Source organism: Carya illinoinensis, chromosome 2, assembly GCF_018687715.1.
Source record: "Carya illinoinensis cultivar Pawnee chromosome 2, C.illinoinensisPawnee_v1, whole genome shotgun sequence".
Classification (NCBI taxonomy): domain Eukaryota; kingdom Viridiplantae; phylum Streptophyta; class Magnoliopsida; order Fagales; family Juglandaceae; genus Carya; species Carya illinoinensis.
Genome location: NC_056753.1, coordinates 35,590,080 through 35,607,541, shown reverse-complemented (window position 1 = coordinate 35,607,541; position 17,462 = coordinate 35,590,080). Strand labels below are relative to the sequence as shown.

Below are 17,462 nucleotides of genomic sequence, written 5' to 3'. Positions count from 1 at the left end.
TATATATATATTTATGTTTATAAATAATATTTTCCTCATATTAATGCTCAACGAAAATATTCTCCTCATATTAAGGCTATATTAGATTATAAAATTATTTTTATTATAAAAATAAATATAATATATTATGTTAAATAACATCAAATTTATAGATTTATTTTTAAAGAAAATTGTAGACTAAAGTGATTGGTGCAAATTTTCTTCCCCGCATCTATGAGTGGGTGATCAGCACACAGGACATGTTAATGATAGTTCCCAACGAAAGAGATGACTAGTCTAGCTCGTAGAAAAAGATGGGAGGAAGCAGGGGAGTGTTAATTGGGTCTTGAAGGAAGCGAAGAAGCCATTGAACGTTTGATGATGGGATGCATGATTGGTGATAATAGTCGGAAAAAAGAACAAAATTTACGGTATATACCTCCTACGACCAGATTGAAGGGAAATTAATGAACAAAAGAAAGGTGAATTTGATGTACAAAGGGAGTGAGGTGTGACCAACGAGCAGCGTGATGCCGAACTGCAGGATGGAAGGGGAGGAGGAGGCAGCTAGCGGCAAAATGCTTGAAGAGAAGCCGGCCGGGGGAGCACTTTACGTTCGAGTGTGTTTGCAAAGAGAAATAATATTTGCAGATATAAAATGTGCAAGCATTACATACTCTTTTTATAATAAAAAAATTTTAAAAAAAAATCCAAATAAATATCAGACTTATATTAAAATTTAATTTTTTAATGATAAATTTCACTCATTTTTAAAAGGAGTGCACAGCACTTAAACAATCTATAACTATATCTAACCAGACTGGTTTCTAAAATCTTAAATGCATGCCAAATATCACAATTTTGATGGCAGTCCAATATTCTCATTTCATTTAAACAAAAGACGGCAAGTCCTTAAATTGTGTATATATCATTTTCCATATACAATTTTAAACTGTAAATAACTCTTTTTCCAAAACAAGCTAGGACGATCAGTTATGGTTTTTGTGTGATCCCCATATGATGTTTCCACAAAATATGATCAGCACCAAATTTGACAAACTTTGTCCAAGGAGATCAATCACATGCAAAAAGCTTCTCATTTAAATAAAATCCAAAATTCTCTGAAAAAATAAAGAAAAAATGACTCCAAAATAAAGAATACATTAATGCATCGATTTAACCAAACATCGATCACCCACTAATAAGCATAAATGAAACAACAGCAAGGACACCTACAACAATAAGTACTTTCCCCAGCATCCAATCTTTACTGTTCTAGCCGCAATATCGATCTACATCAGATAGGGACTTAAATTTCAATTAACAAAAACACGGGACAATATGCCTAAAACTCATTGCTGGGGAGTGGCTGGTGTGTTGGCTCGCCAATAAAGATGTTGTCATAGACAATGGCCGCAATAGCGGCACCAGCCATTGGGCCAAGCCAGTACACCCAGTGGTTAGTCCATGTCCAGCTAACCACAGCGGGGCCGAAAGAGACTGCCGGGTTCATGGATGCACCATCAAAGGCACCTCCGGCCAATATGTTGGCACCCACAATGAATCCAATTGCAATAGGTGCAACTATGCCTACATTCCCCTTCCTTGGATCCACCGCTGTGGCATACACAGTGTAAACAAGGCCAAAGGTCATCACAATCTCCAAAATCACTGCATTCCATGCACTCATGTTGGATGATAGGGAGAATGCCGATGTTTCCTGCGGTGGGTCAAGCACAAAAATTCAAAAATCATACATGAAATTCACATTGTACTTGAATTCAAAAGTGCAACGTAGTTAATGGCTTCAAAACCAGGACAAGACTGAAGACTGAAATGAAGGAAACTCCCTCATAATGCATGTACTTGCATATAATATTTACTGTAAATATATATATGTATATATCATTTCTCATCACCCAGTTCTTACGTACCATTCCACCAGTGGCAAACTTAAGGAGCCAACAAGCGACAACTGAACCTAGCAACTGTGCAATCCAATACAAGATGCTCCTAAAGAAAGTAATGTTTCCACCAATAAAAGCACCAAAAGTGACAGCAGGGTTGACATGCCCCCCAGAAATGTTTGCACCAACCGAAACCGCCACAAAAAGCGCAAATGCATGCGCCAATGCCGCAGCTACAAGCCCAGATGGTGTCGATGACCCATTATCAGTCATTTTGTCTGTAAAAACAACCACCAGTAAGTCCTTGCCAATCACAAGAAATTCACACTTCTTCTTTTGAAGTTCATTCAATTCCAATTACAACCAAATCACTTGTTTAGATTCAGAAAGATTATTTCAAGAATTGAAACCCATAAAAAAGATGATAAAATGGATCAATAGTTTGACAGTCTACTATTGAGAAAATGGGATGGGTCAAGGGAAATGAATGGTGATATCTTACTGAAAGCCATGCCAGAGCCTTCCCCGGCAAAAACAAAAATAAGCATAGAGAAGAACTCGGCAAATGCTGCCTTGATCGCATCGGGGCGACTTGCCTCTCCAGGCGCACCAATTGCAATTCTCGTGATCGGCATTTTCTTCAAACTAACTTTCAGCTCTTGAGTCTTGAGCTTGAGAGCAGTATCTTTTGTGTACTTTTTCCAAGTATTTGGGCTGTCTGTAGCCTATAGATATACTAGTGTTTCACTGCCAATTTTCTTTGTATACCTACAATAACGGCTACGGAACCGGTCTAAGCTGTTCCCTGTAAAGACACTCACTGCTCTGTACTAGAACTGAAGTAGGAGTAGGGACCAGGGGGCTTTGTCGACCTCGTCCCTGTGTTTACACGTGTGTGGTGGCGATGGAATTTAGCTAAGGATGAATCGGCGGTGGATCGCCGAACTAAGACCGGCGTGCAGGAAGGATGGCGAGTCTATTGAATGGGACGAACGAACCGTTGAATATATCAAACTCGAGAGGTTTTTGTAGTGTGTTGGCGGGGTGCCACGGAGAATACGATGTGTCCGCTCCAGTGGTCCAACGAGGGTCCCTACACTAAGCTTCGTAACGTTACTAAAAATTTGATAAATGATAGTTTCCAAACGTTATATAATTATTTTAAAAAATTAATAAATATAAGATTTATATAAAAAATTAATTAATTTTTAATAATAAATTAATTTTTTTTAAATAACTATACAATATTTAAGCATTTCATAATTGGCTTGTAAAGGTTAAATACTCATCTGATCCTTATTTGGAATTCTTTTGATTGAAAAAACTTGTTGGATTTTAATTAAGAATATTTATGTTTGGATAATTGAGTTTTTCATTTTAAATTAAAACGCAAATCAGTCCATTTGATAGCATTAATAGTAATGCTGAGTTGCATCAGTAAGATGGATAATATTACATATAATTATGAAATGTAAAAATGTATTATAATTATTTTAAAAAAAAGAGTTATTAATAAAAAATTAAATTTTTTTATATAATTCTAATATTTATTTATTTATTTTTAAATAATTATACGACATTTATACACATTATAACTATCATTTTTATTATTTAAAATCTATCATATTTGTAAGAGCTATAATAATTAATGATTATCTATCCTAGCTAATTTAGGATAAAGTTTTTTGTTTTAGTATTTTTTGGGCCGAGTGGAAGTCACATATGGTAGCCCAACCCTGGAGTCTGGTGAAGCCCACTGAAAGGCCTCCCACTCATTAAACTACGTATTATCCATTGCTATCCGATGGGAAGAAAATAAAAGCACAAAAAGGAAGAGGGGGAAACGCACGTCCCCACATGACACAACCTCCTAGCCAGCCAGAACAAAAGGCCGAACTACACTATCCGATAGCCACATAATTATGAGAAGCTAGATCGTCCCGCTTCTCACTGTCAAAAATGGCAGTCTCTTCACTTTCCCTGAGCTGGGTTTCAAACACCTTATCCAACAAGGTCAGGGCATGAATTTATTTCCGCACAGGCACTCTTTTATTCAGACTTTATATGTTTCTCAAAGATAACTCATGCATTTTTAGTTATATGGACACCATTCTTCCAGTCGAAACTGCTTCATTCAAAGGATTTACATCGAGCTACTGCATTTTCCTTGTCTAACACCATCGCATGCTCAAGAGAGACAGCCTCCGATGAAGAAAGTAAGACACCCACCTGAATTCTCTTCGCACTTCTGATGCATGTTGGCCACTGGTTAAATACAGGTTGTTCTAGGAAGTAGATGCTGGTTTCTGCTAAATTGAACCTCGACATCCACTTCTCTCGTGCATGCACATGCTTGTCTTGCTTTACAGAAATGGCCTTGGCTCTTCAAATTTGCCTTTGACATTATTATTAAGCGTCTTATAAATGGAATTAAAGAAATTATTTGTGGGGTTGTCCGATATCGACTTTTAGATGGTCCTGGTCCAATTTTTAGTACGTTAAGCAGACTATTAGTTTTATACTGCAGAAATAATAAATTTCCGCTTGGTTGATTTGTTCTAACAAGGAACTTCAATCTACAAGACTACAAGTCTTCTTTTTTTTCCCCCTCCCTTCCTATCTACTTGAATATATGATGTATAGTTACTAGATGATTAGATTGGGAGCTCTCCATAATATGGATATAAAGGGTCATTTGTGACAACTGACAAGTGAATCCTGCTTGAGGTTATTACTGTGACAAATTCTGTAGGGGGGTTGTTAAAATGTTGATCACATCAGCTTGTTTTAGATTATGGATCAATAAGAACCAAACCTTTTCTGTAAACTTCCATGCCCGCAAGATCACAAGTCATGACCTTGATGAATTTTAGGCAATTGCAAGAGAAGGCTGCTGCTGTTGAAAATTGGCATACTGAGTACAACTTTCCTCCCAGCAAGTTCCCTTTTTGCTGAAGGTAACATGATTCATTTGAAGTTATTTTCATATATGACTATGTGTTCTAACTTTCAACATGTTTATTGCTAGCAAATAATATTTTGACGCTGTGCCATGCTGTGCAGAAATACCAAAAAACTATCGAGCTTTTGTTGACTCTGCAGATGGGTATTCTTATTATTACCCTGCAGATTGGAGGGTAAGAGTACTAGTTTCATTGTGAGTTGGAAGCCTAAGTTTTGGCTGCAAAGGTTTTATCTTTTGTGTCTTGTTCAGGAGTTCGACTTCAGGGCACATGATTCTGCATTTAAGGACCGATATATGCAATTGCAAAATGTTAGAGTGAGATTTATACCAACAGAGAGAAAAGACATCCATGATATTGGTCCAATGGAACAGGTAAAATAGTAGCAATTTGCTCAATGCCTTCTTTTCAGAAGACTTAAAAAATGGTCTTGAACAGTTGCTATGCTTAACAGGTGATTTTCGATTTGGTGAATCATATATATGCTGCACCGAATCAAATAGCTACTATATATGACATGAGGGAGGTTTGCATCTCTCTCTTCCCACTTCCTCTCTAGAAAAGACCCTCCACTTGTAACTTCAAATTCTGCAGTTAAGATATTGATGTCTACCCCAATGGATGCAGAAAACCGTTGATGGGAAAAATTATTACACCGTTGAGTTCGAACTTACATCTCCGAATTTCTCGACCACTTCCTTTGCAACCATAGCCATCGGAAATGGTAAGTATCCTGACATCTACAAGTACTATAACCATGTATGTTTTCTTCCTTTCCTGAACAGGAACTGCCCTATACTATGTTAGAGAGGCATGTGCATTGAAGGAGACAGGGAGGATGAGATTTCTGTAAAATACTATCGTGAATAAACCTACCACGTTGCTCTTTGTACAGGGAGATATTACACGCTGATTGTCGGAGCAAACAAGAGACGCTGGAAAAGATATCGCGACATGCTTAAAGTGGTAGCAGACTCTTTTAAGGTGCTCGACATCTGAAATAATCTATATCTGATTAGAGCTGGCAATCTCGGATGTGAAAGTCACGATTTGTTTTCCTTGTTATTTTTTGTTAGATGTATATACTAAACGAAAAAGCTTTATACATATAATTAATTGTCCATTGATTTGTCGTTAGACTTTGACTAAAAAAATATCAAAGATGAAGATTGCAAGTCAAAATTCATGCGTATCTGTAACCAAAAATGAAGATTGCAGTCCATAACTACCGCCAGATGTTGGTCGTTGATGAATCGAACACCATACAAAGTGATTATAGACAGAATAGAACTTGGTTGTTGACGTGACCATACAAAGTTCACTGCCGACTACTGCCAGGCATTCCGAGGACAGAAGGGATTGTAGCGAAGCTGAACACAACGCCGTGGGAGTTTATGCCATAACAAGAAAACCCGGAATTCCTGTTTTCAAAAATAGTAAAAACATGCAACATGCTCCCAAGTATGAACATCGTGGGCACCTACAGTTCACAGAGCGTCTAACAATGGCAGTATCTTGGCACATTTTAACTCGTGGGATCAAACCGGCAAAACTGAATAGCTTGTAAATTACGAGTATCTATTTACAAAGATTACAACTTCTTGCACCTCTTTTAACTTCTTTCTACATTTTCCAAGGATGGAAGTCAAAACTTACAGGAAGAAGTAAAATTCAACATGGAAGCCGGGGGTAGGGGGAGGGAGAGAGAGAAGTTTGCTAAAAATGCAAAATGAAAACCACTCCTCGGTAAAAATCTAGAATTAACTCCAACCCACTTTCTGCTTGAGAAGCAAATCAATATAATCCGGTGACGGAGCACAATGCCAACCTAGTGATGCTCGCCTCCAAAAGAATATAACCGACTTCAAAAAACCTATTTATAAAACCTACTTTTGAACAATGTAACTAGCACTGCCGCCACTGGATATACCAACTAACCCCGCAGTATAAACTTGTTAAGTGCCTCATCAGTCTCATTTCTCTCCCCACCCATTCTGGACTCCACCATTATTATAAGACGGTTCACACGGATATCCCAGTAATTCAAAAGGAGCAGAGTGAGAACTGTAGATGAATCAAACCTAAACAATCACAAAACTGATTCTAAACAAGTCGGTGCTGACGCAAACCCTTCCCAAAATGAGGTTGCATCAGGCGCACATACAGACCATTCTTTGCCAGCAAAGAATCATGGGTCCCTTCCTCTACAATTCGCCCCCCATTCAGAACTACAATGTTGTCTACATGCCTCATCATTGCAGCTCTATGGGCTATCAGAATGGTTGTTTTGTTCCCCATGATCAATGTATCAAGAGCCTCCTGCACCACCCGACTTGACTCAGACTCGATGGAGGAGCTTGCTTCATCTATTAACAAAATGGGTGCATTCTTTAGCACTACCCGAGCAATTGCAATCCTCTGTTTCTGGCCTGGGGTCAGATCTACACCCCTCATCCCCACATGTGTGTCATAACCATGAGGCAAACTGCTGATGAAATGGTGAGCATTTGCTATCCTAGCAGCCTCTTTCATCTCCGCTTCACTAGCATTGTGCCTTGCATATATTATATTTTCCTTTATAGTTGTCGAAAAGATAATTGGTTCCTGCTGAACAAGACCTAAGTGGTTCCTCAACCATCTCAAATTATAAAGTTTCAAATCTCGCCCATCCAGTAGGACTTGACCAGCAACTGGATCATAAAACCTCTCGATCAGAGATATTATGGCACTCTTCCCAGACCCTGAAATTCCCACCACAGCCACAGTTAGTCCCCCATTGACCTTGAGGCTGAAATTGCTCAATACCAAAACTTCTGGGCGTGTAGGGTAACAGAAATCAACATTTTTCAACTCAATGCTTCCATAAACATTAGGTGGCTTCAATGCCAAGTTATCATCTGGGTCAATCTTAGGTGCTCGATCTATGATTTCAAAGACCGAAATAAGAGAATTTCGTCGTTTCAGTATGTATGGAGCCAATCCAAAAGGCTCCACCAGTGCAAATGTTGCAAAAGAAAAAACCATATATTCCTTGATAGCAGTGGGTAGGTCCATATAGCGATGTTTAACAGAGTATGAGGTGTACCAGAGGAGAAGCGCATTACAGGCAAAAAGAAGAAACTGTGAAAAGCCAAAAGCAAACCCGATGGCCATTCCATGAAAGAAACTCCGCTTAAATATTTTCTTCCGTTGAAACCTGTACTGCTCCATTACCTCGTTACCAGCACAGAATGCTACAACAGTGTATATGTTTCTAACTGCATCCTCAAGGACTAAAGATGCCTTCCTGTGCATCTCCTGGATGCCCCTTGAAAATCCAGCAAGCCACAATTTCTGCAAGATTTAAACATTGCATCACTCTTTTTCTTTTTCTTTTTGGTACAAAAATTGCTTCAATAGAAAAAGAATGCATCAAAGTGGATCATACAAACAAAACTGAGCCCCTAAATAATCCTTATATCTACCAGAATACCAGACTGGCAGAGATTTCATATATCCTGGCAAGTCAACAAGTTGAGCAAAAGATCAGACAAAAGCAGATTCAAATATAAAGACATAGTGATATCGCTTAAAACTTAATATAGACTATTTTTTGTCACCATTGAGCTGCAATGTAGGCAGCTGTGTTGAATACTTGGAAAAACCACTCCATTATTAACAAAGAACGTTTCAAATTAATTATTTGGAAAAATCAATGAGAAATTGAGAATACAATGTGTGTGGGGGGTGATGTTATGTAGACAAGGGCTTGGTGCATAAACTGTTGTTGTGGGACTCATATGTGATGGGTGTTGGCTTAGATAAAGTAAAAGTTTAGATGGGATTTCGATTCTTGATTCTTCTTGCAAATATGAGTTTACTATTTCCTTCTTCAGAAGTCTAGGTATTTTGTCAATACCCTTGTGTCTATATCATAAAGAGAATTGTTAAATTATATCAGGTTTTCCCACACATGCCAAACAGATTTTGCATTATTTTCAGATGTTCCCAAAAAAGTGGAAGACAACAAACATTTTCACTGAAACATTATCAATGACCTTTAAAATTCTATGAACTTCATAATTATTTTAAATTTATGATTATTTAACACATGAATGGATGGCGTGGCTCAACAGGTTCAAAGCTATTGATTTGCAAATTATAACTGTTGTAGATAGATTTGTAATGGGAAGCAAGTAGAGGTGATGCAAACCTGTGCAATGGCAGAAACAGCGAGAACCGGAAGGGTTGCCAAAGCCACAAGTGCCAATCGCCACTGTAGCAACATCCCAATAAGAACAGCCACAATAACAGCAGCACTGTCCTGTATAAATATGGAAAGCCGGTTGCTAAAAGCTGCTCTCACAAATGTAGCATCATTTGCCAAATGCATGGATAATGCATCAGCACTGTTTTCCTCTTCATCGAACCATCCAACTTCATTGTGCAACATTGCTGTCACATCATGGAATTATGTAAGGGGAATAAAAAAATTGGTCATCTCAACAAACTACTAGGAGAAAAGGAAATAGATATGCACCTGAGAACATCATTCTACGAACTCGCTCAGTCATCTTCTCCCCCATTATACCAAAGTAAAAGTGCTGCAAAAAATTGGCAACAACTGTCACTATACCCATGCAGGCAATGATCAAGCAACATCTGTCTACTTCCCGCCGCAAGTGATGACCATCCCGTGTATAATATGCCGTCACTATCAGTGCAATAACATAAGCAAGAAGAGGATTAAAAGAACCAAAGACAGCAGCACCAATGCTTCCTAATACAGCATAGAGCCACTCTGCAAGACTAAGCTCTGCCAACCTAAAAAATGATGGTGCTTTGCGATGCTGTGTATTTTTTGCTTCCTTCGCTTTCACCGGAAATTCGTCAGATTGACAATGAGGTCGGCTAAAAGTCTGCGAATGTGAACGTTCATTTTTGGGATCAGATGTCAAAAGGGGTGAAACAGGGGATTCAGGGTCTGAACCATTTGACGTTTGTCGATTTGTAGACTGAACATCAATCTTGGGTAGGTCCGGTAATCTCATTTCAAAGCTATCCTGCCTTCTTATTGATGGTTCCTTATTGGTTGCATCCATCGGCTGACCATTTTCCAGCATCTTCTCTGGAGGCGGGCTCCCAACTCTTGGTGAATCCTGTGAGTTAAAAGTGCTATCTGGGGGACGGAATATGCCAGGAATTCTCTGGAGAGAGGGTGATTTGACCATTTTAGGAGATGACGATTCTTGGAAGTTGTAACTTGCTGAAGAATCCTTTTCAATTTGGAAAGTTGAAGTCTCCTTATAGTTTCTCAATGGCATCCTGCACATAGTTAAAAAAACAGAACCCATCAAAATGCAACTTATCAAAAAGGAAAAATAAAATTAAGTATTAAAGAGAACTGCAATTAACTTTCTAGCAGAAAACTCCAAAAGTATTTTCTGCTTGAAAATGCTTAAACTTGTTACTTCCACCCAATCACCCACAATGCGCTATGTCAGCAAGTGCACAGTTTGCTCATGTTATACCTTCTAGGAAGTTTTGCTGCTTCTTCAGATTTGAGAAGCTCTGCATATAGGCCGTCGAGGGTCAATAATTCATCATGCGTACCCATTTCAACAAGTTGACCATCCTCCATCACAGCTATGTAATCAGCATTTTTTATAAGACTAAGTCGCCGAGCTATTATTATAGTTGAACGTCCCAACAAGAGGAGATCTAGAGCCTCCTGAACAGCTCTTTCAGCTTCAAAATCAAGTCCACCAGTAACTTCATCGAGCAGAAGAATCAATGGATTTAGAAGTACTGCTCTAGCAATAGACAGTTTTATTTTCTGCTCTTCCGTTAATTCTAAACCAGCTCTGCCCACCTGAAATACAAATTTTTAACTTTATCAAGGCCACAATAACATGAAATGATACAGACAATGCCAAGACATATAGGTTTAAAATGATATTTTTGTGTTTCAAATTTTACCTGTGTTTCATATCCTTTCTCAAGCGAGCTGATTAAAGTATGTGCATGCGCTATTTTAGCAGCTTCTTCAATTTGATCTAAGGTAGCGTCCCGTCCGTAAGCAATATTGTCTCTTATACTCAAACTTAGCAAGGCAGGCTCCTGGGTTACTAGACCTATTTGGCTTCTTAGCCATTCCAATTTCAGGTTCCTAATATTTTCCCCATCCAAGAGAACTTCTCCTGCACCACAGAATGAAAAACCATAGGAATCAGAAACCATGCTAACGATTTCCAGTGTAAGCCCATCCTGGTATATTATATGCACCTTTGTAGAAGGTAACAAATATGACCATTGTACTGCCCAACCTCTCCCAATTCAATACAAATACAAACGTACACCAAAAAACAGACAAAACAATAAAAGGTACAGATGAAGACTATCACACCTAATGTAGGATCATAAAACCGCTCCATGAGTGGGATAATACTGCTTTTTCCGGAGCCATTTCTGCCAACAAGTGCCACAGCTTTCTTAGAAGGTACGGTAAGATAAAACCCACTCAAAATAGGGATTTCGGGACGAGACAGATAGCTGAAATATACATTCCTAAACTCGATATTTCCATGAACTGAATCCGGGGTGATTCCATCTTGATTAACCGTAGAGGATGATCTGCTTATCATCTCAAACAGTCTATAGGCAGCAATTCGTCCTTGCTCAAATGAATAGAAGTTTGTTGCAGCTTGATTCAGCCCCCTATAAAAAATAACCCATTAAAAAAATGGTGGGAATGATGGTCAGGACACAGGAGTTTAAGCACAATACTTACAGGCCACTTAAAATTATAGCAAATAGGGCCGTTATGATTTCACCACCGTGAGCTTTTCCTTGTTTAATCAGGAATCTTCCAACCCACAGTTGTAAGGCACAAGAACATATTGCAAGCCCATACGTAAATCCGAGACCAAGTCCTTGCACAAGGCTTATTAGTATACCATATCTTAGAGTTGCTTGTAGTGATGCTGCATAAGAATACTTTGCCAACGTTTCATTTGTAAAGGCATACAATGTCCTAATATAGGAGACTGCCTACATGTTTCAAGAAATTATTCACGCTTCAGAATCACTGGCATTAAATACTTCACCAAAATGACCACAATCATAATACAAAATTGTTGCCATTATTTGAACTACTTACCTGCCACTTCATAACAGAAACTTTTATAGGGAGTAATTTGAATCACCATTTTCAACAAATATATGCTCAAAGTAGCAGCCAACAAAGAACAGAAAGGCATTGCTTGTTGTGTCCTTGGAAAATAACTTTGGAAAACAGAAACCCCTCACAAATATGTTATGAACATTGATGTTTTTTTTATAGGGAATTGTGAACATTGATGTTAACAAGAATAGCCTTCTAAAAGCTGTTTTAGGATTTCTCTATAAAGAGGAAAAGTGCTTTCAAAGAACAAAACTAAACAGGTCTTGTACATCTTTGGGTAGTTGACAAACTGCTCAGACAAAATTTTTTTTTGATAAGTAATAAGATATTTTATTATAAAGATAAGCATAGCCCAGGTACACTGGAAGTATACCTATCTTTATTAAAAAGATAAGTAATAAGAACTTTTATTAAAAAGATAGACAAATTGCTCAGACAAAATTTAGCATCCCAAGTTTTTTTTTTTTGACAGTGCTATAAACCTATACCTCTATTGACATACTATGAAGATTATTTACAACATAATACTGGAAAACCACTTATAGGATCTAACCAAAACATATGCTGTGACGAAAAAAATAAAAATTCCATAGATTTTTTTTATAAGTTAAAATTCCATAGATATTTTAGAAAATAAGTTTGTATAAATTATTACGAGTTAAATATTTATTTCAGTTACCAATTACCAACGAGTCTTACAAGCATTCAATTTCCCCTAATCTACATCTGTTTCTCTTTCTATTTCTTCATCCTTCTATTTTGAAACATTCGCTGAGAAGCCACTCAGGAGCTACACACGGCCAGCAACTCTTATAGGGCTTCTAGAGGAAAGACAGCCCAGTCTTTCTTCCTTAAAAATAAATAAGCGAATTACCCTTGCCGAGAGCCTATGCACCCTCGGGATTAGTTGGGACATTGTTCCCGGACACCCGGTGCCAATAAAAAAAAAAAGAAAAAAAGGTTATCAACTAGAGCCAAAAGGATACGCTGTTGGTTTTTAGTAGTACAAAGTAATGGCACATTGCCAAGGCCCCTCAGCCAAGTCTGATATATAAATCCCTTACTATCTATCAGCTTTGCAGCCAACTCAACAAGGAGATACTGTCAATCATTCATTTCGAGACAGTCTAGAAGGCCCGATTTGGATACAAGAAGCGTTTCATCTCATCTCATCATTACAACTTTCCCAAATTCTCACACAAAATATAATAAACAACTCAACTTTTTCAAATCCCAAACAGTAATAATATTATAACAATATTTTATTCAACTTTCATCTCAACTTACTATCCAAACCGCACCTAATTGTTGTGACGGTAGGAGAGGGTTAGACCTAAGCCTAAATCACCACCACCATACTTTGACTTTTTTTATTAAAAAACATTGGTTGGTGACTATTAATAAAGTAAAGGGTGAAAAAAAATTGATATTTAAAACCAAAACAACGATCTCACTCTAATTCGAATATAAATAACTAATACTTTCATACATAAAATAACAACAAAAAAAATAAAAATAAAAAATTTTATGACGGGAGAACCACCTCACGGCAAAGCCCTTGAGACTTACCCATGGAACCTAAACAGGGAGACTAGCACAGCCACCCACCGTGATGGCCTCTCACTTAAATCGCAGTTTGATCCTAAGGGGAATCAAACCTATGACATGGGGTTCATGCACACAAGTTTGCCCTTACCACATGGGCTACCCATGGGTGAGTAAAAAATAAGACTTGTCCCCTTAATAAATGCAAAAACCAAAGGAAACTACCCAAAAAATAGTCTAACAAAGACCAGAAACAGCTGCAAAAAATTCGTCTCGGTGCAACCAGTCAGCATATTAATTTTAAACTCCACAACTTCAAAAGAATCACATTGATGCAGATCTAGAGATACAATGAGAATAATGAGCCAAAATTACAAAAATAGAACATTACATCCATAGCATGTGAGATAGATTATCCTTCAAAAGACCAGGAATGATAGTATTTGTTTATTTTTCATTTCTTTTTTCTTTATTCATTGTTTTGTTTTGGGGGAGAGGGAGTTATGTTAAATGGAAAGATCAATATAAATAGACCTGTTCAGCAATGCTAGCTGCTTCAGCATATGCATCTTGGATATTCTCAGCAAGCCTGTGAAGAAAAATATTTGATATTCCTCCAGCAGCTACAATGAATGGACCAGTGGCTAATGTTATTAGTGCGATCTGCCAACAGTTGACAAAACCAAGAACAACACCACTGAAAAACGTAGCCATATTGTGAATATAATTTCCAACCTGTATCATTAGAGGCCAATAAACAGATTAGACAAAACAACGAATGGGGAGAGAGAGAGAGAGAGAGAGAGAGAGAGAGAGAGAGAGAGAGAGAGAGAGAGAGAGTAAAAGAAATAAGAAAAATGCGGGAATATGTTATCTTAACATACTTTCTCACTAAGAGCAGATTGAATAAGCAGCACATCACTCAGTACTTGGCTCACAATGTCCCCATTGTTCCCATAGGTATCAAAAAAACTCATGTCTTGGTTAAGTAACACTTGAACATATCGTGACCTGATGACAGCAGTCTGCCTTTCCCCAGTAAGTATCCAGCATGAAACCTCTATTACACACGTGTGCGTGCCAAAAAAACGTTAGTATTAAAGACTGCAAATATGAGACAGAAACAGTAGTGTGGTAATGACTAATCTTGATAAATAATTTACCAATCCAACCAGCAACGAAAACGCCCACAGCAATATACACGATTGTTAAAGTAAGCTGCAGCAAAATAATAACACAACCAAATGAGAATAAGTACATATCTTCAACTTCTAGTTCATGAACGAAAACAATTCATATTTCACCTTCTAAATCAAATGCAAAACTTACTAAATAAACTGCACACATTTTTTTTTTTTTGATAAGTAAAAGAAGATATATTAGAACAAGAAAAGGGCAAGGCCCGAGTACACAGGGGGTATACAAAGAGCCTTGCTAAAGGCTAAGAGCTGCGAAGGGCAGCATAAAGTTCAGTAAAAGAAGTGCCATTTAGTACAATAGAGGAAGCCCATAAAACTAAAGTATGGTAAAAGAAATCCCTAAAGCCTTCCGGTGAACGCTCCTTATCCTCGAAACAGCGACTATTCCTTTCGTTCCAGGTGCACCACATTAGGCAAAGAGGCACCATTTTCCAAATATCTGCAACCTGCCCTTTGCCCCGGACTCCTCTCCAACAAGCCAACAGATCAATCACCTTTCGAGGCATTACCCATGCCAAGCCTAGTCTTGCGAATATGTCATCCCATAAAACTGTAACTACTTCGCAGTGAAGGAGTAAATAAACTGCACACATGAGTGCGAAATATGCAACACACAATAACAGAAGGCTGTTACTTCCCTTAGAAACAAGGAGAAAACAATTGGAGAATGCAAGTCCAAAACAAACCAAAATCCACCAATTGGCTATTAGACTTTTCTGCCATATGGAAAAGATCTTTGACACTATTGCTAGTTAATATGGTCGAATAAGATACTTCTTACTTCACATACAAACTTTAGAATCAAAAAGAAATCCAGAAGCCAGGGACCCAAACTGTATTTGCAGTTTACATGTATCTCAGTCATTTGAAGGAATGTTTTGACAGGATCAACTGACAACTGCTAATTAATTTCACACAGAAATTTGACATGCTGCATACTTCATGGAACGAAATATAATTCTTCCATCCCAAGATTTTCTTAATAATAAGATGAAATCCAAACATCCAACTTATGCATACGAGATGAGTCAAATCACACTCGCAACCTATTTCCAACTTATGCATACGAAAACTGACTGGACATTATAGAACCACTTTACAACGTGCAAGCTCTCATATCCTTTCCCACATCAACCCCAGAATCTTTCTATTACCATAGCAACAGTTATCTTTACCTTTTAAAATAAAGAAAGCCTAATAGAATAGATTGAGCAAACATAGTTATAACTTCAGTCAATTTAGTCATAAGAACTGTTGGAAGTTTTAGCCCAGAAAATAGAGATTCCATTTTTATTTACAAATAAAGAACGAATTATTGAGTTTCAGGTGATAATCACAACAAAATCTTCAGCAACCTCAAATAATAGATTCTGATGACCCTCATAAGTCTCCTAATAAATATACATGATATTTACTTATCAAAAAAAATAAATAAATATACATGATATTTCCATATGGCAAACCAGTTCAAAAGGGAAAAAAAGAAGAAAATAAAAGTAACTTCTCACCGAAAATCCTGAACTTCTTAGCACTTGGTTATTAATGAAACAGCGCAACCAAAAAGAAACAAACGGAATCTGAATTCCGAACTCTTTATTTTCTCGTTGGTGATCGTTGGTGATGTGAACTAAACACAATTAGCTGCACCAAACTTATCTGGCGAAGTTACGCTAAATTTTAAAACCCTAATTCATCCCATTTACAAAATGTTCTCGGAAGCCGAACTAATACAACACAGATGCATTCCAGAAAAAAGAACTGCGATAGGGTTTCTAGGGCTGTAAATTACCTCTCTAAACTTTTCCAACTGCTCATCTTGTCTATCGGGGCCGATCCTGAGAACGTGAATTATCTTGGCGAAGTAGTGAAGATAAACGACAAGGGCAGTGCCGTGGGCGGCGGCAGCGAGTGAGCCGACAAGCATGAGGCCCCAGTCGAGATAGTCGGCGCAGGCGAAAAGGCGTGAGAAGGGGACGGCGGCGGGTGGCAGCTCGATATCCTCGGGGTCCTCAATCTCCTCTTCAGGCTCGAGCTGCTGCCCCGCCGTGTCCATGCTCTGGTCCATATAGGGAGACGGCGACTCTGGCGGCTCCGAAACTTCGGACACGGGAGTCAATGGCTGTATGTGCTGTGGGGACCAACCGAACAGCCCCCTAGAGATCATCATCTTCGGGGACTAAGTCGGAACCCCCGAACTCGAACTCGTAGTCGGACTTGAACTGACTGAAACACTAGCTTCCCGGACCTCCTCAGATAACAACCGATAAAATTTCAAGCGTGTATTTCGGGCTTCGCGTTTTTATATAATCATTGTTATTCTTTTTCGCTTTTTTCCAAAAGCAAAGAGAGAAGAAAACAGAACGGGGTTGGGTCGTTGCAGGTGGGTACGCGACCCGGTCAAACAAGGCCGACTCGAACACAGAGTGAGAGAGAGAGAGAGAGAGAGAGAGAGGAGAAACCTTTGACTCACCCGCGGCGACACGAAGGGAACTCTTTTTTCAGTTAACGGTCAAATGCCGGCGATGCCTTGCAAAACGGGGAGGATATTTATGTATGTACGAACATATGTTCGGTAACGAGCGCTGTAGAAAGCCCGTGTTGAGTGTATTTCATTTGTTGGGGAAGGCCGAGTGGACGATGTACACGTCTGTGCATTCTTGTACGGCTGTGCTGTTTGGTATTGTTTGGTAGATTCGGAGCCGAATTG

General features: G+C 38.4%; 3 protein-coding genes across 3 annotated transcripts; 1 reads left to right on the top strand and 2 right to left on the bottom strand.

The window, feature by feature from the left end:
* Nucleotides 1-1,049: 1,049 nt before the first annotated feature.
* LOC122301376 (aquaporin TIP1-3-like) lies at nucleotides 1,050-2,777 on the bottom strand. The gene is made up of 3 exons (XM_043112669.1): nucleotides 2,389-2,777; nucleotides 1,914-2,164; nucleotides 1,050-1,699 (listed from the first exon to the last, which is right to left on the bottom strand). The coding sequence occupies exons 1-3, from the start codon at nucleotides 2,519-2,521 to the stop codon at nucleotides 1,325-1,327; spliced, it is 759 nt and encodes a 252-aa protein (XP_042968603.1). The 5' UTR covers nucleotides 2,522-2,777; the 3' UTR covers nucleotides 1,050-1,324.
* A 942-nt stretch (nucleotides 2,778-3,719) lies between these two features.
* Nucleotides 3,720-5,986, top strand: LOC122301375 (photosynthetic NDH subunit of lumenal location 1, chloroplastic). The gene is made up of 8 exons (XM_043112668.1): nucleotides 3,720-3,899; nucleotides 4,006-4,102; nucleotides 4,760-4,843; nucleotides 4,950-5,023; nucleotides 5,101-5,223; nucleotides 5,304-5,375; nucleotides 5,477-5,573; nucleotides 5,745-5,986. The coding sequence occupies exons 1-8, from the start codon at nucleotides 3,846-3,848 to the stop codon at nucleotides 5,846-5,848; spliced, it is 705 nt and encodes a 234-aa protein (XP_042968602.1). The 5' UTR covers nucleotides 3,720-3,845; the 3' UTR covers nucleotides 5,849-5,986.
* A 396-nt stretch (nucleotides 5,987-6,382) lies between these two features.
* On the bottom strand, nucleotides 6,383-17,436 carry LOC122301374 (ABC transporter B family member 20-like). The gene is made up of 11 exons (XM_043112667.1): nucleotides 16,545-17,436; nucleotides 14,720-14,774; nucleotides 14,441-14,616; nucleotides 14,091-14,291; nucleotides 11,619-11,878; nucleotides 11,235-11,545; nucleotides 10,808-11,028; nucleotides 10,360-10,700; nucleotides 9,369-10,153; nucleotides 9,042-9,283; nucleotides 6,383-8,182 (listed from the first exon to the last, which is right to left on the bottom strand). The coding sequence occupies exons 1-11, from the start codon at nucleotides 16,920-16,922 to the stop codon at nucleotides 6,953-6,955; spliced, it is 4,200 nt and encodes a 1,399-aa protein (XP_042968601.1). The 5' UTR covers nucleotides 16,923-17,436; the 3' UTR covers nucleotides 6,383-6,952.
* Between the last annotated feature and the right edge of the window lie 26 nt (nucleotides 17,437-17,462).